This window comes from Ambystoma mexicanum, chromosome 10 (assembly GCF_040938575.1).
Source record: "Ambystoma mexicanum isolate Mex_15411 chromosome 10, UKY_AmexF1_1, whole genome shotgun sequence".
In the NCBI taxonomy this organism is placed as follows: Eukaryota; Metazoa; Chordata; class Amphibia; order Caudata; family Ambystomatidae; genus Ambystoma; species Ambystoma mexicanum.
In genome coordinates, this window is record NC_090932.1 from 277,956,867 (window position 1) to 277,979,416 (window position 22,550).

The 22,550-nt window shown below is 46.4% G+C and overlaps 1 protein-coding gene across 4 annotated transcripts in view; it reads left to right on the forward strand.

The window, feature by feature from the left end:
• PLEKHB2 (pleckstrin homology domain containing B2) overlaps window positions 1-22,550 on the forward strand; it is a 754,336-nt gene that overhangs the window by 472,718 nt on the left and 259,068 nt on the right. For all 4 annotated transcript variants that reach the window (XM_069617849.1, XM_069617848.1, XM_069617850.1 and 1 more), the window contains exon 4: window positions 19,979-20,081. In XM_069617849.1, coding sequence (XP_069473950.1) covers window positions 19,979-20,081 — 103 coding nt within the window. The remainder of the gene's footprint in view (window positions 1-19,978; window positions 20,082-22,550) is intronic.

Below are 22,550 nucleotides of genomic sequence, written 5' to 3' on the forward strand. Positions count from 1 at the left end.
TCTACTAGCATGGGTATCAGGTGGGGGGTCTACTAGCATGCATCTCCCCCGGATGGGGATCTACTAGCATTCATCTCACCCGTCATCAAGGGTGTAATGTAGTGGCGCCATCTCTCTTGTGGCCACAGGGCATTCCTAGCCACTCTCTCAAAATTGACAAAAAAATGAGCCAAGTCATCCCCTGGTATATACTTTTGCAGAACCATGACGGGCACCTTTGCTCATCTTCCCACTGTTGCCGCATCTGATAGCTGTGCCTGTTGCAGCTGCAGGGCCTGTTGAAAGGTTTGCCAATCTGCCTGCGCCTGTTGGCTGTAGCACCTGCTGCAGTTGCTGTTGGCCTTCACTCAGTGTTTTTATTAGGGCTTCCATGGTGTTCTCTCTCCACCAATCCCACTGCTGCCACCACTTGTCACTAGCTTGTGGTATCAAAAGAATAAACGTAGGCTGCAGTGTGGTTTAGGCCTGTTTATACTATTCCGTGTTTTGGATGCTGGTAAAAAAGTCCCACATCAGCGCAGGTTGCTGTTACTGTCACAATGACCCCACGCGTGCAATTCCCGTCTGCTCACACCTTGTAGCACACAAATTTCTGTTCTTGGCTGGTCAAACCTCTTTGTCGGCAGTCCATAAACCGTTTGAGCACCCGCCTGAATGCCGTGGATGGCTCTGTTGAATTTCCAACGTCTTGTCAGGGGTCGCTCGGCTTCCCCCTGAGCACAAATATCTCATCCCTTGCAGTTGTCTGTGGGAACGTGCCGGCCTTTGCCTCCTGCACCTTCAGTCCCCAGCTTGTTCCTGGCTCTTAGTAAGCCCACAAGAAGGCCTCTTCAGCAGCGCTTTCCCCCTCCTCGTCCTGCTCACTATCCTTTCACAGTGCCAGCCAATGGAGAAAAATAAACACGCCTTTCATTAGTCCCGACTCCTTTCACCTGGCTCCCGATCTGTTGCCACTTCACCCGTTCCTCCACTGCTCTGCTCTCTGCTCACCCCACCCATCATGTCCCTGCAGCACTTCCTAACGCTGTGCTCCCTGCATCCCCATCCCTGTATTCTGGCCCCGCTGTATAACTGCCCGATGCATCAGTCCCCAGTAAACTGTTCTGCACAAGACGGACCGCAGCTCCCCTGCTTATCTGGGAGCTATGGTTACGGCACAAGTCTGCTGTCCAAAAACGAATCCTAACTGACCGTACCACTATTCTAACTAAGGTCAGGAGAATGTCTCTCTTCTCGTGATTCGTTTCCTGCAATGTTTCTCCTTTGCTTCAGACTTCTTATTAGGAGGTCAATTCGTCTGTACAAGTTCTTGTAACTCTTTCACAAGTTCTTTGGGTTTTCTCTCCTCCTCAGGGATTGTTTTCCAGGAATCCCTTTTCACTCTGTTTGATCAGTTGCTCCACAGTGAATTGCCTTTTGTACTTCAGTAAGATATACTTTCTTAGCTGTGGTCTATTTTCTTTGTATGTAGTGTTCCCCCTTTCTTGGGGTGGCTTTGTTTGTATATATTTTCTCTTATGGGCTTCACTTGTCTTCCGTTCCTAGAATTCTCCTTTTGGTTTACAGTCTGTGGGCCTCGTTCTGAGGTGGGCGCAAAGGGACACCGTGCACCTGTAATGACACCGGTGTCGGTAATCCCTTTGCGCCCTATTCCGAGGTCCCTTAGCGGGCCCCTCCCTTAACACCTGGTTTTACCAGGCGTTATGGACAGGACCTGTTAAGGGATACCGTGGTCAATAACGGTACCACAATTTGCGGTACCGTTATTGACGCCTTCCCCCTTCCCATTGAGCCCTATGGGGCTCAAATGGGAATGGGGAATGGCTTTTACAATGGGGATTTACCGGTCCCACCAAGGTCGGACTGGACCGGTAAGTCCCCATTGAACAAGGGCGGACACGGTCCCGTTATTGGTGCTAGTCATGGCGCCAACAGTTTCGGTGTTGTTGTATGGGTGCCCTCTACACCATGAAGTCTTCGTGGTCACACCACCACTAGGATTGGATTTTCTGTCTCCTTGGTTCTCTCTGTATCAACAATGGGTGTCCAGCGTTTTGCTCTCGCACTCAGAGCAGTTCTTAAGGCCGTGAGCTTCTTGGCTCCGCCTCTCTCAGGTGTTACGGTACATGGGGTCTTCCCCTGCTTGCGTACGCATCCCACTGCTTCGCCTAACCTCGGCATGTGCTCTTTTTTCAGAGTCCTCGTCTCAGTTAAATGGAGGTCTCTATTTAAAGAGACAGACTCTTTCTTCTTTGAAACAGTGTCATTTATTTTGGTCTTCAGTCAAGTCTCTGGATTATATACTGTTCTTCACATTTGAAAGTCCCATGTAGGCCACCATGAGGAATAACTTAGGGAGTTTTTCACAGGAATGGGAGTTCTTGTCTCCAAAGGGGAAGTCTCTCCCAGTGAGGTCCCACTTACCCAGACCCCTAGGGAGGGGTCTTGCAAAGCTGGTTCACCTCTCTAGCCTCAAGGGGGTAGACTCCCCCTTCGGAAGAAGGGTAATTTCCTCGATTTGTTACAACCATCCGACCCTAGAGACCCACCCATGTCCAGATAACTACAAATCTGAAGTTCGCTATACCAGGCCTGCACCTGTGAGTCTCCTTACACAAGAAAGGTTGGAAGGTGGGACCAAAGCCCTATAAAAGGCAGAGCCGGTGCCAGAAGGCACACGCCCAGATGGCTGGCTTGAGAAGTGAACAGAAGCAGTTAGAGCTGAAGTAAGAACTGGAGACCAGTGAAAAGTCCGTGGAGCTTGGGGAGAGCAGGAGATATGAGGATGGTGAACAGGCACAGAAAGCTCGGATAAAGGAGACAGGAGGTTGCAGGGAGGCTCAGGAGGTGTGGGACAGACTGATCCCAGAGGTTGGGAATTAAGATACCCAACAGTCTCAGAGAAGAAAGCACCTGGTAGGTGGGGAGGGAAAGGCCCAGAAGGTTGCGAAAAGAAAGAGCCACAGAGCTCGGAGGGGAAAGATACAGATGATTGGAAGGGTGTTGCACAATGGGATGAACATAATGGGAGAGAGTGAGAGATATTTGCAGAGCCATGACTGTTGCACTAAAGGTGTCCAACGGGATGACAAAGGTGGGAAGGCACGTTAAATGCTGGAACGAGAAAACATTGAGAGATGGATTTAAAAATGAGTAGATGATAAGGAGTTGGTGGAAGGGATGTTTTAAGAGGAAGAGTGGATAAGGAGGGGGTGGTAGAATGAAGTAAAGAGGAGGAGTGGTTGAATAACAAGGATGTGAAGGGGATTGTTGAGGAGGAGGAGGGAGACATTACATCAAAAGTCAGAAAAATGTTACAGTGGTGGCGAAGGTGGTGGACCCTATAATTCATAGGGTAACAACTAGGAAGAGTGGGCTAACAGGATTAGAAGTGATATGGCGACGGGCTACAGAGCCAGGAGCAGGTGTCTTGCAGACCAGAACCCTGAGAGAGATGGCAGTAGTCCGCAGAAGTCTGCTAGAAGTGAAATGTTGAAGTGGACAGTGCTAGTTGGGATGGTGGTAGGGATAGAAAAGGTGAGACAGTTGAAGGTAAGATTTTCACAATATCTTGGTTAAAGAAAGAGGGAAAGTTGTCATGGAGATCCTGAGTCCGCGGAATCTTGGAGGGAGTGCTTGCAGGGGAAATAGATGACTGCATAGTATTAAAAAGCTCTTGGAATGATGATTACCTCTCTCACTTCTGAGTAATAGTACTTGATTTTGGCAAAAGTTATGTCTTTGTGATAGACAATGCATGCTACAGCTATTGCTTTTTTGTTCGGGGATTTCGTGGTGTTTGACCAAATAGTTTCTAATTTTCGGCAAATCTTTTTGAGGGATTTCAGTGAATAGTTAAACACATTTTTGAGGTGCAGTTTGAATGATCCTTTCTGGAGAGGGCTTTGTGAGGCCACAGTCTTGTTGCCGATGAGGCAGAGAAAGAATTAAGTAGCTCCACGAGGGGCTATTTAAGGACCAGGCTTCTGCATGAAAATGTTTGAAATGGGTTGACATGATCTTTGTGCAGGTTCAAAACAAAGCATGATTTTGTTTCGACGTTGGTATGGCCGTGTTCAGGCGATGGCAAAAGATAAACTAAGTACTGTGATGAATCACAGGTATTTTTCCCCTTCTCCCCAAAGGGGAGCCTTCTCCTCTGAGGCTAGGGAGGTGAGCCCGCTCTGCAAGACCCGTCCTAGGTGTCGAGGCAAGTGGGACCTCACCGGGAGGGACTTCCACTGTGGGGTCAAGGACTCCCGTGCCTGTGAGGAACTCCCTAAACCACATACCATAGCTGCATAAATGGGACTACCTACTATAAAGAGTAGTGTGGCATCTTTACATACAAGGCAATGTAAAAAGAAACAGATAAGAAAAAAGAAAGGAAGATCAAGACACATATATTTAACTGGGGCGAGTCAGAGCAAGGTGAAAGGAAGAGAGTGATTTGCCCAGGGGAAGCCCCCTGACATCATCACTCATTGTGAGGTGAAGCCGAGGCAGGTCACGGAGCCCGTGACTTTCAACAAGACTCAGAAGGCCAGTACGAGACACTGCAGGGCTGGTGTGTACAGCTGCGAGGAAAGCGTTATGAGGAGGAAGAAAGGAACGATGTACCTGGTGGTGGCGTGACCACGCTTGGAGAGTGGTGGGCAGGGTGCCCGAACAACGCTGAGACTACCATGGTGAGAAGCGTGAATAGCTTCCGATTGCCAGTACCTGTGTACGGCACGAACCTGACAAGGAACCGAGAACGGGAAATGAGCAAGAAGAGATAGAAAGCTTACCCGAACGAGACCCGAGACCTGCAACCTTCCCCCGCATATTGAGAGGTACCTGGGAAACTGGGAAAAGCCGGTGGCCACCGGGGAACCAGAATATGTGTAAAGAAACTCGTCACAGTACTAAGGATGAGAGAGGAATCATAAGAGTGTGTGATTGGAACTGTAAAAACCTGAGATAACAAATAAACTGGGTGGGGAAGACTGGTATCATGTGAAGAGAGAAATTCGCCCCAAGACTGAGGGCGAGATATCATTGAAGAAACCGGTTAACAAGAAATTTGAAAAAGATATAAAAGATAGTTTTAACCAACCCAGGGGGTGAGCCAACAGAGACTGGAAACAAAAACCCTGGGAGGAGGGGAAAACACCCTATGTCTTCAGAGTTGAGGACTGGAGAGAGTCCAAGCTAGAAACACGTAATGAGAGAGAATAAAACTTGCAAGTAAACAAGATAAAAGAGGAGACTGTCTGAGAGAGGCTCCTTGACAAGGAAAGCTTAAGAATTGATCAAAATAAACCCAAATTAAGAAAGCCTGAATTAACAGACTGGGAAAAGTGATGACAAGAGTGTGAGGAACTATTTGAAGAAAAGATATTCTATGTATAGCACCACAGAAAGCACGAAACCCAAGACTATTTTTGAAGAGCTACAAGAGTTAATAACGGAGATTACGTTCAGAAATATCTGTGCACAAGAGAAACCTGTACATAAAGAGACTCTCAGAAGAGAAAAGAAGACCAGGCGAAGAAAAGACATTGGGACTCATTAAGAGTTTGGCGGTAACACGGGTTGCCGCCAAATTAATAACACTGTTCTGCCGCATGATATTCCAGTGCCATCGGGACAAGTCCGGGTGGCCCGGAATGTCAGGCGGCGCAAAGTAGAAGTCCCCTTTCCCAGGACTACACGGGAATGGGGACACAGAAGCACCGGCACCGTTGCTTCAGTGAAAACCATGCCTGCAGTGGCTGGTGCCCCCAGCAGATCAGACGGGCCCTGCAGGCATACATGTAGTCTGGTGGTCTGGAAAGGGTACCGCTTTGCTGCTACCTGCACCCTTATTTCCAGACCACCAGGCTTGTAATGAGGCCCATTGTCTTAGCATATTTAATTTAGTGATAAATAGTGGTAGGTGCAGGAGGTAGTTTGGATGGAGGACATTTTTACTTTGAACTTTCTGACATCTGACAAGCACCTTTAGTTCCTTTTAGGTAGGGTATTCCTTCTAGCAATTAGGACAGACGGGCCTTATTCTTATGATTTGATTAAATATAATCTAGAATGTCCTCAACATGTCCGACTCCTAAATTCGACCCACCACAGTAGGTGATGGTCAGACCAGATGACTGGAGCGATGGGGGCATCTGGGGTGTTGATGGCAGCTTGTTAGGGTAGAATCCATGTCAGTGCCACAGATAGGACCTCAAGGTTAACGCTGTTGCAGATGTCGATTAACTCCTTGGTTGCTTATATGTTGTGCTTTAGCAGGAAGTTAGTCTCCTGTTATTAGGATTTGATGTTCGAAAATATTGGTGGAAATATTGTAGCAGTAATACAAGAAAGGACAGTGGAGTGGAGTACTGCGATGGCAGTAAATGGAGGAGAGTTTAAAGTTGTTTGAAGTATATTCGGATTCCCCACAGCTCTCAATATAGCAAAGGGCATGATCTAGATGAGAGGTCTGGTCCTGCCCCACAATGATAGTCCAGCACCAAAATGCTAGGCCATTCCCCTTGCTCACATTTCTTAGAGAGGCACATAAACACAACCCCTTGTCCACAGTGCTCAGAGAGGCACAGAACCATAATTAGTAGAGGGACCCCACATTTCAGTTTGTTCAGATGTAAAAAGGGAGAAGCCGTGTGGCACAAGATGGGGAAAAGAGAAGTCTCTGAACCAAGTTTCAGAACTCATGAGGCTGTGCAGACCATGGCCCAGATCAAGTGGGTCAATATTCATTCCGAGGATAGATACATATTCCTTGTGCCACATAACCAAAATATCGATGCCCATGCATCAGAACTAAATGGTCTCAGCTCATTACAAATGTTTTCATGCCTACAGCAGCTTTACCAGCACGAATACTATGCTCCTAAAAAGCCCCTCTCCCAATATGTACATTTATTCAGATTATTTGTAACGCCCCAATTCTGAATGGCTGACCATATTGGCTGTCTGTCCTTTTACTGAGACATTTCAAGAACAATTTCATACCCTTAATTAACAGAGAGTATGGCCCTAATAATATAAGCACAGGAAAATATGACTTATCTGTTCACTTGTAAGGATCCCAGAGGAGAAACATATTGTTAAATTAACACCATTTAATGTCTAATCAATCCTCTTTTCAAATGAATACGTCCTCTGTATTAGAATGTTATCCCTATTGGATATTCTGGAATTCCTTTTTTGTATATTCCAAGCTGACAAAGGAAATCATTTTCATGACACCATTTTTTTACTTGTGATAAAATGCTTTCAGTTGCTGAGATATTTTTACTTTTTGTAGTAACGCAAGTGAGATGTATTCATACCCTGACACTTGGAAAATATATGTTAGAATTTAGGCTAACTGCGCTTTGGGGTTTGTCCTGCAGATATCAACAAAATGCCAAACTTTCCAACATAATCTCTGTTTTAGTCTTTACACCACCATTATTTTCTAAAGCGCAATAATGATTTAACCATAGTATATCTGAATTTTTTGTGCATTCATGCTACATTTTTGTGATAAATCCTATGCACTTATCGGGTGTTGCATTATTTCGGATTTAGCAAAGATACTTTATCACATTGATGTTTTCTAGGCATTGCCGATTAATCCTTATATTATGATTTTATCCCAATTTTGTGTTTCTATATTTTCCAGTATTTTCAGGCAACAGGAAGTATTGTTAGATCACCCCAATCAATTATGTGTATGGCTCTACTTGTGTATGTGGAATTTCTGATTGAGGCATTTAGCACAGATTTGGTAACTATTGGTTTGTGACTGTAACATATTACCAAACAGCACATTTTAAAATCAGAACTTCTATTTCAGTCCTGCTTCCTACATTTGAAGTATTTTCACAGTGGAATTGTATAGAGCTACTATTTACTCTATGCTACTCCCTTCTTCCACCACTGCAGTTTCAGGTTTACATGTGAGGATGCAAAGCACTTACTCATTGCAGTTTCCTGCACCTGAAAATAATGTTCATAATCAAAGTTATGTCTGACATGCATTTCATTACATATAAGAGCATAATCTTGTGGGTGCTCTCAGATGCTGACTTGGTGTCCAGGAAGTATTAATTTGTTCAGCTGCCATTTGGATGATAAATTAAAGTATAGAACAGTGATATATGTCCAGAGATGCCATGCAACTCCGCTCCCATAGAATCGCCTCCAGTTTAGCAAAGACACCCATTGCGGATTTCAAATATGTTGTTAATTCTGTCATAAATGGATCAATATATCTTTATGGCAGAGTTGCCAATAACAACTCTGTTACGGTTAAGTACGACTATCCATGTGAAGATCACTTTTTGAGATGTTAATAGCTTTGGTGCCATATGACGGAACTATACAAAGCTTGCCCAAAATAATGTTTAATTTGCCATTCAAATCTTTTCTCTTACTTACAGTAAAAAACCGCTGGACATCTACACCCTACTTTGCTGAGATGCTGCTGCCTGAGAAGTTGGCGTCTGGGCCACCTCACAGTGTTCACTAGGCTTAGTTAAAATTACAGATATTTCAGATCTATCTACCCATATAGCACTAATGAACAAATCAGTTGTTTAAGGACGGTCAATTTTGATTGGCTACAGTGGATCAGAAATGTTTTAAATCTACTGCTATCTTGGTCTCTGGAAATTTGAGGGCAGTCTGCAGATTCTGTGCTGAAAAGAGACATGGACAACCCTTTTCAGTCTGCTTCAAATATGGGGAAGCGTTTTTTGTGACTTGTGGAATCTGTCTCATCTTTAATGAACTTGTGGATGCATTTGGTAAAGGAGTTCAGGTGCAGCGATCTTTAGGGAAAGTCAGAGTAACCGTCATGCATTGTGAGTGTAGACATTTATACCTGGTCATTCTAAATTCCTAACATGTTTATATAGAGATAGTGGCTCCAAGGCAAAATGGCAGTCCTTTCAGCTGCAAGGTCATAGGTTGTGCTGATGAAAGCAGTTATGCACTCGAGCACCAGGCGCCTTTCAGTAGATTATCTAGAGGGAGTGGCTGCACATAAACTGCTCTACTGCGGTTGGGCGGCAAGAAGCAATCTGCATAAGTTGCAATAACCTCAACGAAGATTAACTATTAGTTGGTACCGGCCAGTAAGGCTTGGTCTGAGAGGGCAGTTTTCCAGGATTTCATTAAGCCTATATGGTTCGAGAGGGACAGATGCTCATGCCTGACTTGTGCCCTGAAACAAAATAGTATTTCTCCAGACCTCCATTGGCCATTGTATAAAGACATTGGGCCTCATTACGAGTGTGGCGGTAACCGAGCCGGAAAAATCGTCGGGTTACCGCCGGACTCGTATTGCCATTCCGCCTGGAGGCGGAATTGTGCAAGTCCCTATTCCCATGGAGTCCCATAGGACTCCATGGGGATGGGGGACAGTGGAAACACCGGTTCCGTCTATGACGGAGCCGGTGTTTCCATTTTCGCCTGCAGGCGGGTGGTGTTAAACCCGCCAGGTCAGACCTGGCGGGAGTGACACCTCCCGCCTGCAGGACTCTTAATCAGCCGGTCCGGAAAGAACGTTGGTGGCGGTTTTACCACCACCGTTCTTTCCAGACCGGCAGGGTCCTAATGAGGCCCATTGTTCTGTTGGCCAGTGCATGTTATGTCCGCATAATATAAAGCTACTATGCGATGAAAAAAAGCTGGCAATTATTTAGGTTTCAAATGATTAAGTTAATTTAGTTAGGGAAGTTAGGGGCAGTTAATTAGTGATTTGGTTGTGTAAATTGAGAACACCGTTCAAGCAGGTAATAAACTGGATGCAAATGAAAATGCGACAACTGCTTGCCAGTTTTTAAGATTTTTTTTCTTTGGATCTTTGGAAACACTAATTGTCATCACCCAAGAAGTCAAGGATTATAGTTCAGTTCAAGAGTAGTCTTCTGGACAGAAAATGTTTGTTTCGTTGTGCATTTTATATAGCACTACGAACCCTCAGGTATCTGAGCGCTGCTTATTTCCCACGGTGTGTGGTGCTCATTTATCGACCTCGGAAGGATGAAAGGCTGAGTTTTGGCCTTGCCGGGATTCGAACCTGCGTCAGCAGGTTCTGCGCGGAAGTCAAAGCGAGCGATCTACTGACTGGCAAAATGTGGTAAGCAATACGCAACCCAGCATTCCGGAGGGTTAACAAGCAATACAAACCGAGTAGTATTAGGAAGGTTTCTCTGAGGTAATATCAAACTCTGAGAAAACACTAATGTGTTTGTCATTTAGTAGTCAAGCAAAAAACATTTGAGATACTGGTATTTTGTGTTATTTTAGAAAATGTACCTTTCCTCTGGAACTCCCAATATGCAGTTTGAAACTGTGGGTGTGGAGTCCTAAGGTACTTGAGGGGCATAGCAACCTCTGCAGCGGTTTGGGCATCTGATCCGGACGTATTGTAATCCATGCAAGGGGCAGGGTGTGCCCTAGACGGGGTGGTAGCTGATAGTTTTAACAAACGTTTGTTTTTTCTATGAAGTTGGTGCATTTGTCAAAGGATAGTATTTTAAAATGGGGGCGGGGAAGGATATGAGTGGTGTTATAAATTATGGTCTGATCCAATGGCAGGCAAGAGAAGAAGTTAGGAATGTGGAATATGGTCTGGGACAGGGAAATAGTAATGCATGGTACAGGATTAACAGACTCCAATGTGGATCTGCTGACATTGGTAAACAGGTCCAAGGGCCTGTATTGATATTATATGTGATGGCCATTGCTTTGGAAAGTGGGAATGGTGGGTTTGTCCACTGAACCTGGGTACTGGGCAAAACATACCCCAAGCACATTGTTCACTGCCATGCCCAGTTGGCACTGTGGGTGTTTTGGGGTGCTTGGGTAAAGTGTCCCTCGCCACCGTGGGTGTGACTGTTGAGCCTATGGCCCGATTGCATGTCTGCTCTGGTTTGGGGTAAATCAGCACAGTAGTTTAAAAAATGTGACGGGGAAGGGGGTGCTTCCTGCTCCCCCAAAAATAGCTGTATCTCTCATAGTGCTTTGAAACAGAGAGGCTTTTCAGAAATAGCTGCCATGTTTTTTTATTTGCTCGATGCGAGCAATGCCCTCGATAATGGGAATGCAAAAAATTAAAAGTGCTCAAAAAGCTATTTGGGGAGCCACCATGGAGCGCCGAGATGTGAACTTTTGAATTATCGACAGCTGTGAAACCAGCGATACTTGGTAGCGGAGTCCACTAGAAAGTCTCTGTGAAAGGTGAAACGTTTTTGTTATGAAGCAATAAAGTGAATGAACTATAAAAAGCAAAGTGATAAGAAGTAACCCCAAGAAAATAGAGAAAGTAAAAAGTGAACGTTGAACTTTTGGGCTTATGACATCGCACTACCCAACCAAGAGACACTGCAGCAAATAAGAGCACGCTAAAGGGAAAGTCGAAGTGGTCTTGTGGAGGTCTATAGTAAAGGCCATGCACATTTGAAAGTCTTCGACATCAGGAAATGGTCTGAGCCTGACTGAGGGAGACTGGAAGTGTGATAAAATTAGGGCAAGGGAACCACTAAGAGATGAAAATTAAGCTTGGGGAAGGGAATTCCTGCAAGTATTGAACGCTCCAAGTCCAACAGAGGGAGACCGGCATGAACATTTTTGTTGAACTGTGTCTTCAAAGTTGGAAAAAAAGACTTTAACGTTGAACGTCAGACGGGCCTCGGTCCATGTTTTGAACTGCGTTTGTTTTGGAGAGCCTGAGCCAGAGTGTGTCATCTTGTCTACGGGGACCGCCTTACTCCGTGGTGTCTAACGTGGGGAGGCGAGCTGACTCAGCCACTGTGAGGAATTCGACCATCCACACAGGGAGAGTGTGCTCACCTGGGCTTTTTGATTTTTTGATTGATGAAAATGAATGATAGGAAAACAACCTCCAAGGACTGTGTGAGGCCATTCCGCACACAGTCCATCTGCTTCTCGCACAAAATGCATAGTCACGTGTACTCCAGGAAGACACAGCCTACAGGCGCCATCTTCCCTTCATATTCAGCTGGAATGTGACAGCCCCGGGAACATCAAAGCATCTCAAGGAGAAGGAAGGCACACCTTCCTCCAGCCATGAGCAGCCTAATTTAAATATCAACAGCTCCATGAATCTGCATTCCTTTGTCCTCCAGCTGGTGGCAGTGCATACTAACGAGATAATTGAAGCAAGCCTAGAGGAGAGGCTTGGTTACCAAAATAGACAGCAGGAAGGCGGGACTAACGCCCCTTTGGTATGCAATGTGTCAACTTGAAGCTAGTTCCCACCTTTATGTATGAAAGGCAGTGATTTGACCTGTCTGGGTCCAGCAGTTACCGCAGGTGTCCCTGCAGAGCAGACCCTTTTCAGAGGGGAGAAGTATGCGGTTTGGGGGAGACAGAAATTCTGCTTCCAGCACAGACCTCAAGGGAACCCTGCACTTTAATCAAGAGTCACAGAGGGCTCAGTTAACCAGAGAGACATTTTGATCTACAACAGAGAGGGAGAGGGGTGGGACTTAAAGTGTCACCCCCTGATCTGTCCTGTTGCAGAGCACTCTGGTCCTGACCTCATGCATAACAGAAGATTGTTAGTGGGACCCAGGATTGGTTCATTAAGGTAGGCTTAGCCTGCACCAATCACTGCTGCCCATTTGGCTTTAAAAGAGGGCTGAACCCCCCATGTTTGGGCAGATCAATTGAAGACTTAAAAAGAGGCAAGAAGGACTCATTTGGACATGTGCTGAAGGTACAGTGTACCTTACATTGGCACCAGTGAAGGAAGGCCAGGAGTTCCAAGAGGGAGGCAAGATCCCTTTCCTAAACATCTCCCAGGGAACAGAGGGAGATACTGGGCTCAGAGGACCCATCCAGCAGCTCCAGAACCGGTACCCAGCCAGTACACAGCGTGCCTTGCTAGGTTCTGCCAGCAAGCTTCCTAATTGGAAAGTGCCAGAGAGTATCTGAACTAAGGACAAGGCTGTTGCCTGCAAACATTCTCCTGACCTTTCGGGCCGTCCGCCTTGAAAGGACACAAGCACTGTGAAGAAGCTAGGAGGAGTGCCACACAAGCATCATCCAGCGTCCATCTTTTAAGGACATTTTTTCGAGACAGTCGAGTACTTGAACCGCATCCGGCTGTACTGCTGACTGTTGTCACGCCGCAGTCACCAGAGCCGTCCGAGATGCCTCGACTAGCAATTCAGATCCGCCAACCAGCACAGAGACAATGATTCTTGGGCCAGAGCCGCTGCGCCGCACAGCCTGCAGAAGTCTGTCCAGCCCCGCTTGCCGAACTGCCTGCCGTCTGGTATCCGCTGCTGTCTCCCGCTACTAACTCTGTCTGAACGGCTGCGAAGTGCCCTGGAACCGCCTTAACGCTGTCGAGCGCCAAGAACATCTTCAGCACAGGTGCATTGTAGTTCTGGCCCCTGGTACTTCTGTGAAAGCCTCTAGAGACCGTTATGACCCTTTGCGCCCTTGGTGCTGAAACCACGTAACCTTGAACAGTAAGACTGGTTACTTTACCAACTACTCTTCTGTTAGTATCCAGAGTGCATCCCTTTCCTTCGTGAAACTCTGTCCTCTGTGTTCCTTTACAGGGTGGGTTGTGTTTTGTAGTGTGCTAGAACTGTCTGTTGTGGTAATAATAAAGTAGATATTTTTATACAAAGTTTTAATGCACAGACCCTTTTATCACTGGGTAATAATTGTATATTCGCTGTGTCGCAACTAATCAACGATCCACAACCTTGCAGAGATAAGCCTGCTGTTCCGTCCATGTTACCAAAATTGGACAAGGAGGTCTTATAATTCACTTGTATTCCAATTCGTTCGGATCCCTTCTGGTGTACTAGAGGTGTGGGGTTGATTGATGGTTTAGAAACCGATATTCATCCCTGGACCACTGGTGCTCCAGAAGTTGATTTGTCACGGCCACACTTATTCTTTATATTCTAACACTGATTTTCCTTTGCATACATATTCCCCTTTTCACACTTTTTGTATAAGAAGTAGGGAAGGCATTAGGTTTTGTTAGTATAGGCCATTTTGATTTGACAGACTCAACTAGGATTATTCTTTGATGGTCGAGACTACTCCCATCCTTGCTATCAGGCAAAGTAGGAGTTTTTCCAAACCCCGAAAATTGAATAAAGGTTTTACAAACTGTACCTTTTGTGTCAGTGTCATACTTGTGATACCATGCCTCCCTTACACCTACCAGACCCCGAAAACTACACTGAACATTGGGTGGACCTAGCTGGAGATGGGGGTTGTATTTACATGACATGCACCCCTGAAGAGTATGCCCAGTCTGGAGCTAGTTTACGGCATGTTTGCAAAGCATGGGTTCCGAAGGACGTGTCCCCACCAGATTTGGAAGCTTAGAGGATGGAGAGGTTACGAAGGGGGGTAGGGAACATATACTGGAACTTAGTTGCTAATGACACTGCATGGGAGTTGGTTAATTTGGGATTAACAAAAGGGGGGAAGGAGAGAGGGTCTTCCCACCTCTATAGGCGATACCGAATGCAAAACAAAACGCTAGGGAGCACATTCAGGGAGTAGGGGAGAGGAAGGTGCACACAGAGGAGGGTGCACGATTGCTCTAGTACATGCATTAGAGACCATATAGTAGATCCAGGTGTGAGCCATCTTCGATAATGGCAGCCATCTTGGAACTTAGGCCCAAGCGTAGTAAACATATGTGTGTTAGTATTAGATCCCTTGCATGAGCGCGAACATCACCCCCACCACGGCCAGGCCTCACATAGTCCATGAAATCCTCCATTGTTCGAAAAGTTACAGGCCCTCACGCCAAGGGAAGAATGCGCCCTGCAAGGTCATGAAATGGGAGCAGCGCGTCTCCTGGCAGTACCACCCCACGGGACAGGTAGCAAGGCCCTCTTGCCCCCAATGATCCCGCCACAAGAAATACAGTTTTGCAATGCTTTTGGCCCAAGACCCCTGCATGCCACAGGACCACCCAGACCACTGTCCATAAAACTTTTACACCCCTCGATCGATCACTAAGATCAAAAGGCAAGGCTATTGCACTTTCACAAATGGGTTATGTGATTTGTGCAATGAGGTGCAGGGTGGCAGCCAATTATAGCCAAAAACGAAGGCAGAGGACCTTGGGAGTTGCTGAACTGTCTGGGAAATGAGTGGAGCATGCCAGTTAGTGTAAACTCAGCCCTCCCCCAGAGCGCATCTCCGTATCTGCCAGGTGAACAGTTACTACGATAAAATAACATTGTTTGTGTTAGTAGCCAATTAATGGTTAGGCCAACTTCACCACGGATGACGAGCCCAGAACCGCCTACGTGGACGGAGATGGACAGATGAAGATGGACCAATGGCCTGGCATCCCCTATGGAGCAGGCCCGACATGTATAGAGCTCTTTCAATTAGGATTGTAGAATTGTACCATATGCAATTGCGCGATCAGTGACGTTGTTTGTGCTTATAATTTTCTGCACGTGCCTACCGGGAACGGAACGTTCGGCGGCAGCACAGTACTTTGCTGATGCACTTCTATTTCCTAGAAATAAATGCCTGTTATTCTTGCAAGTGATGCTTGGGCCTTTGTCCCTAGCAGGTTGTATTTATTCTGGAGTGAGCCTGCAGGGGCGTGCCTTCAGAACTCGGAGGTAAAGTTCTGAAAGCCCAACTGAAAGAGGGACTGAAAGGCGAAGCAGTCAATCCCCCAACTTGAAGTCAATATTACTAAAGAGATAACCCCAACATTCGGGGATGGACAGGGCCTGTAACTGCCTGCCATCACTGGGAGGGATCTTGGCAGCTCCTATCCCCGAGCGCAGGGCATATTGTTATTAGTACACCATGGATTTCATTTGGTTTGCTACAGTTTTTCATTTTAAAGGAAAATTGCTGCCAAGATTCCCATTTTCACTTAAAATAATAAAAATACGTGTGAGTAAGTCACTTTACTATTTCAATGATGCGGGTGGGAGAGCAGCTTTTTTGGAAAGAACTGCTAGGTAATTGGTTGGGGGACAGTGGTTGGCAGTGGAAGGAATTCACGGTGGCAACAGTAAAGACAGACACAAGTGATCAACGTTTAAGGGTGTTTATTAAACTGTATAGGTCGGTTGGAAAAATGCCTAATCTAAACCTAAATCTAAGATGGGAGCAAGCTACGACCATCAAATAATAAGGCAGTCCTTGTGGCATCTTGTCAAAATAAAAAGGGCCTATAATAAAAAATAGAACTTTTGCCAATCCTTAAAACTAAATACAAAAAGAGTGTTAGTGTTTACAAGAAAGAAAGAAGTGTTCACAAATGATAAGTCAGGATGTGTTAGCCAGGGTCTCCCTTTCCCACTTTTTGAGCACGGGACAAGGCGGTACTCCTGAGCATAACACGCTCTCGAGCTTTCCCAGCACGAGATGACAGTTCCACTCTCAGGTATCAGGACCTTAAGTGGTTGTCTCTTTTCTACATAAAGTCCCTAGCCTCCGAGGACCTGATGTAGGCATGTTGGGGGATTGCCTTTCACCCCTGGATCCCGAGGCTCAGATCCACAAAAAGATTCTTGCTTCCGAGGGTCTAACAGGTTTAAAATAACAAACAAAAGTTCCAAAGTTCTTCTCTGATTGTACTTGGGTGATACCTCTTCGCCCCTGGTACACCCTCTTCCCGGCTCAGACCCTTCTCGAATATCAGCCTCCCTCTGTCGGGTTCACTCTGGCATGTATTCAAAAGACTTTCACTGTTGCATTTTTCTCTGTTGCATTCACAGGTCAGTGGGTGATGGATTTCACCCTTGGATCCCCCTCTTCCCTCCTCAGACCCTTCTCGACTGTTTGCCTCCCTCTGTCGGATTCACTATGGCTTTTCACAAATACTTTCACCTGTTACATTTGGGAGTCTTAATGCTTTTTTAAACCATGTTTCACAAATCTTAATGTCCTTTTAAACAGTTCACTGTGGACCTCCCTCTGTCGGGTTCACTCTTGTCAACACACTGTTCCTTGGGACTTCAGGCTTCGCCCCATTCGATCGGCATCCCTCCGTCAGGTTCACTCTTGCCAATCACACAGTCTTTCTCTTGAATTCACTACGCAGGATTAATTTCCCTTAGCTTTCCAATGACGTGCCGGTTAAAGGGGTGTTGCTAGACCGCTGTATGACCACTTTCACATTTTCCTTGCGGCTCTCCTAGGGTCTTTTGGTATCGGTAGTTTCAATAAACACAGGATCAACCAGAGTCTCTCGAGTGAGCACCCACGTGGTGCCGGACCCCTCTGCAGTTGACTTTCCCTTAACAGTTCTTTGAACTCATTCATTTTGCCACTTTGCGACTTCTTTCAACACAGTTCAGTTTCTTATTGGCTCTCCCCAAACTCACTGGCTGTGAGGAACCGCTTGGCTTTTCTTGCATCTGGAGTCGAGGACGGTACCACGGTAGCAGGCATCTCTCTCGGTCCTGCTTATCAGCATAGGCATGCTCTGTGTACAGTTGACATCTGCTGCAAAACAGTCTGGCTATTGTTCGCGGTCTTAAGATTTTTTCCACTGAGATCTCGCGGGTCTGGGTTGGAAAGGGCACGGTTGCTTCTCTGTTTGTCACCCTTTTGGTTCTCGCCACCTTTCATCTCCTCTTGAACTGCCATGCTTGGATAAATGTCTTATCGTATGTTCCGCCTTGCTCGTATTGTGCTCTTGTGCTCCACCTTTTATCCCTGTGGGGAAGGGAAAGGGCCATCAGGTGTGTGTGACTCTAGTCAATTGCCTGACTTTGCATGACCCCTGCATTGAGACATGTCAGGTAAATGGCTGTTGTGTTAGTCTGCTGTCTTCTCTTTGCTTGAAAGTGTTTGTGTCGGAAAGGGCGTGGGGAAGAGGGTTTTTGTATCCTACATGGGGAAAAGGGTTTACAAGAAGGGGGATACCGCGTATCACCCGTCAGTGTCTCACTTCCACTTTCTGAGGACCCTCATCCAGGTGATCCTCCCTCACTGGTCCACCCCCAGGAACTGGATCCAATAGCGATGGCCGTGTCCTGACCACCTGGATGACAGATCCTCGGGGACTAGTAAGTGAGACACCTTCAGGTTTCTCACGGCGGTTAGCATAGCTTGGTAGGACAAGCAGAGGTTCACAGGACTGGGACGGGGGAGTGGAGAGGGAGGGAGGCAGAGCAGAAGGGTAGGGTATAAAAGAACACAGGTAGAAATAAAGAGACACCCAGGGGAGAGGCACCATTGGCCGAGAGAAAGCATGTGGTTACTGACGGATTCTGCCCACGTTCCCTGCCACCATTATTTGTTCCCTTGGGTGCTAATATTTTTATCTGAGATGCCTGACTGATAACACCGAAAACTGAAATCCAAATATTTACAAGACTTAAGATAGAAGGAAATAACTCTCTCTACCCAATACAGAAAATATGATGTGGAGTATCTTAGTGTTGTGCAAACTGGGAGACCTAGGAAAAAGTTTTGGTAAAGTTTAAGTTCCCATGAGACTGACTTATTAATTCATGAATGCATTATTTGAACATTGCTTTCCCATTTTTCTCTACCTCTTGTCAATTTTGAAGGGTCACCATTTTGAATACCCTCTCACACCTCACCGATATTCCAAATACAGTGCCACTCAGTTGGAGAAGAGGTAACGCTACAGTGTGCCCGGACACACACCATGCACTAGCAAATGACCTAGCCAACCACACAGCAAATTGCCACCACGAACATCAAAAACTGCAGCATTGCCATACTGGCAACACTAGAAAGGGATAGTTAGCTTTGTTCTGATTTCTTAGGCTATTATGCGTGAAATGTTGTATAATCGACCCTGTCTATAAGGATGCCAAATGATCACCATTCTGTCATTTTCGTGCACAATGGAATTTATTTTGCATTGGTGTACTAATAAAAGATGGATGACATACAGCGATAGCACCCTGTGCCAATGCTAAATACCAACTAACCTTTCAATTGTCACCACATCCATTCAAAAGCACTAACAATGAAACGATGTATGCTAAACACACTGAGCAACAATTTCAAAACACTAGACATGTCTGAGTGAACCACTCTGGGTCACTACACTAGCTCACACCTGATGCCATACATACCCACACCAGGGTGTGCCCAGGCCAGATCTCACCATATATTGTGCCTCCAAATTTGCCTATGATGAGCCTGGTATCTTTCAACCTGCCCACTTCGATATTTTAGCAACAACTAGACTGCCGCTACTCCCACGAACGTCCATTGCAGGTCACTAAAAGAGCCATGAAATATACACAGTGAGAAATACAACTGATTAAAATAACGTTTTGTTTTGAAGAGGGACTCCAGCTAAACGTATTCTTTTGAGGAGTGGTGGCCTATGGCACAATTAACCAGCGTTGGCTTTCCCCCTTTGCTCAACCCTGCAAAATGTAAAGACCAGTGGAAAAAAAATCCCATTTCTTCCTTGCAGGGGGACGCCATTTTGGCCGTGTACAAGGTACCGCATAATAAATACATGGCTTTAAAGCCACTGACTAAACTATACTCGCACATGGCTGGTTGCTACTGTCACATAGCTCTTGCTTTGATACCCTAGATCACGCTATCACATTCACATTATATTTGACGTGAGAGAGTTGGCTTGCTGATCTGGTACTGCTAACCCATACTTTACATAAAGTGCCTTTCAAGCACTTAACATGTCAGTTCCCTGGAAATGTTATAATAGAATTTCAAAGGGCAGCACACAGGGAACTTCTAGATGTTGTTCCCCGTTATCCAGCAAAACTGTATTGCAGGTTTATTTAATTTTTCATATGCTGAGTAGAGCGAAAAGGCCAGGTTCCTTTTCCTGTAGTATCCAAGTTTACCTGGCGAGCCCTGGCAGTGTTTCTACTTGCAAACACCCGTTGACAAGGATCTTGCAGAACTTCACTCTAATCAGCACCCCGAGCCCAACCTCGTCCTCCCTTCTTTTGATTTTAATTGTTGTTTTTTGTTCACTTTCTTGGCACAGACTTTCAACCACCAGAGGGGAGGCCCAGAGACTGCTGCTTGCAGATTGTTTGCCGGGATGGGAAAACCCTCAATCTCGTTGCCGAGACTCCAGATGACTGCCTGTGAGTTTACACATCTCTCTTATGTATTCACAACAGCCCTCTTTTCAGATATATTAACCCACCCAACGAGATTATGTTTTTGATCATTATTTCTCTACATTGTTTACTGCTTAAAGTGCACCCAACAAGATTGTGTTTTTGATCATTATTTCTCTACAATGTATTCTGCTTACAGTGCCTGTGCAGATTAGGACACAAGGTCCTGTGGCAGTGTAGGTTTTCCTTGAACTCTATTTTACCAGTCACATTTTACTTTGGGTATGGTATTGTTTATTTATGTAGGGCCTATACACAGGCAAGTGTTTCAAAGCGCTCAAGGAGGGTGGCAACATGGGGGGAAAAACACAGTTGCTCAGAGCCCTTGACATTCTGAGATGATAATAGTCTGCACAGGCAGAGTAAGTGCGTAAAAAATACATTTAACAGTTTGCGATACAGCAAATAAGCCTGACAGCGATTCTGCAGTTTCAACAGTGCAATTAAGGGGTGAAGACAAGGGAGAACAGACAGGCGATCTTCAGGCGAGGTGCGTGCGGATCGAGCAAGTCGACAGAGGGACACACTGGGTGGGAAGGATCAAGTGCACCCAGTCAGTTGAGACTGGGTAAGTGCAGAGAGAGTCACTCTCTTGGGTTAATTTCTCAAGTGCATTGAGTGTGGGGGGGTTTAAGGGTCATGGGACAAGTGCGAGAGAAGACTGGTGGTGTTGCCGGGGACCAGCAAGACTCTGAGGTACACCCGGCGGCCAGTCAGCATGCTGTAAGGAAGAGGAGGGATAGAGAGAAAAAAACAAAGAACTAGGTTAGCAGGGTAGAGGGAGAGAGAAGGAAGAGGAACGTTTCGAAGAGTTTCCTGAATTTAAGGCGATCCGGCTCAAGACGGAGGGCGTCAGGGAGGATATTCCAGAGGGAGGCACCTGCAAATGTCTGCTTGGAGGACCGGCTCACTCGCAGAAGGTTGGAGGTAGGTGAGCGGAGGGCTCGTGAGGGAGATTATTTAAGTAGGCAGCGTTGCAGATAGGCAGGTCCCAGGCCCCAGAAAGCCTTGTGAACAATGCAAAGGGTCTTGAATTTGATCCTTGCAGCCACAGGGAGCCAGTGAAGGGATTTCAGCGCTGGAGAGATGCGGTCCCTGGGCTTGAGGCCAAGGATAAGTCTTGTGGTTCAGTTCGGGATGAGTTGCAGAGGGCGCAAAGCTGAGGCAGGGAGGTTGAGAAAGAGGCTGTTGCAATAGTCCACCCTGGAGAGAACCAGGGATCTCGAGACAGTGAGCCTCTGGGGGAAAGTAAGAAAAGGTAGAGTACCGCTGAGGAGGTGTAGCTAATAGACTTTTTAGAGATGTCTGAAATGTGCGAGGAGATGGAGAGAGTGGAGTCAAAGATGACCTCAAGGTTTCTTGCTTCGCATGTGGGTGTGGGCGCAGTGCCAAGGGAGGTCTGCCAGAGTGAAAGTGGGAAAGTGAGAGCAGGGGTCCTAATGCAAACAATCTCAGTCTTAGTGGCGTTGAGGCAGAGGTCGTTTGCAGCACACAATGACTGAATAGCGGACAGACAATCAGATATGACCGAGGAGGAGGAGGAAGTGGCTGAGGGTAGCCTGAAAGATGCATGTCATCCACGTAGCACTGGAAGTTAGAGGTGAAAGTGGCTATCACACGTGCCAGGGCAGCCATATAGACGTTGCTGAACCAGGGGGAAAGGTTAGATCCCTGGGGACGACACAGATTGAAAGAGTGATAGTCGAGTGGAAGGCTACGAGTTCCACCTCGGATGGGCGGTCGGAGAGGAAGGAGGTTAACCACGCCAGAGCCTGACCTGTGATTCCCAGGGATTCCTGGAGACATGCAATCAGGATGTTGTGGTTAACCGTGTCAAAGGCAGAGGAGAGGTCAAGGAGAATGAGGATAGAGGGGGTGTTACTGTCAAGATTTGAGAGCAGGTCTTCACAGATGTTCAGAAGAGCAGTTCCTGTGCTTCTGGATGCTCTAAAGCCAGATTGATGGTCGTGGAAGGAACCAATAGATTCAGTGTGGAGGATCAGCTGAGAGATAGCCAGTTTCTCCAAGAGTTTGCCCTGTAAAGGAGAGATGGAGATAGGGCGGTAGTTTGCCAGAATCGAGGGGTCAGCAGAGGGTGTCCTGAGCAGATGGTGCACAAGAGAATGCTTGCAGGCAGTTGGGAAAGCACCAGTGGAAAAGGAGAGATTGCAGAGAGCAGCCAAGGCTGGGGCGAGGGAGTCGATATTGTCTTTAATGGATTTGGAGGGGAAGGAGTCCACCGGTTTGGATGAAGCCTTCATAGATAACTTGTCTGTTGACCTCATCCAGTGTGCCCGGTGAGAGAAAACAGAGGGTAAGTGGAGGGGGACCGACGGAGGCTTCGGTGTTGCTGTATGATGTGGTGTGGAAGAGAGGGTGGAATGGATGTCTTGGGTTTTTGTGGTGAAGTGTGCAGCCAGGGCCGAGCAAAAG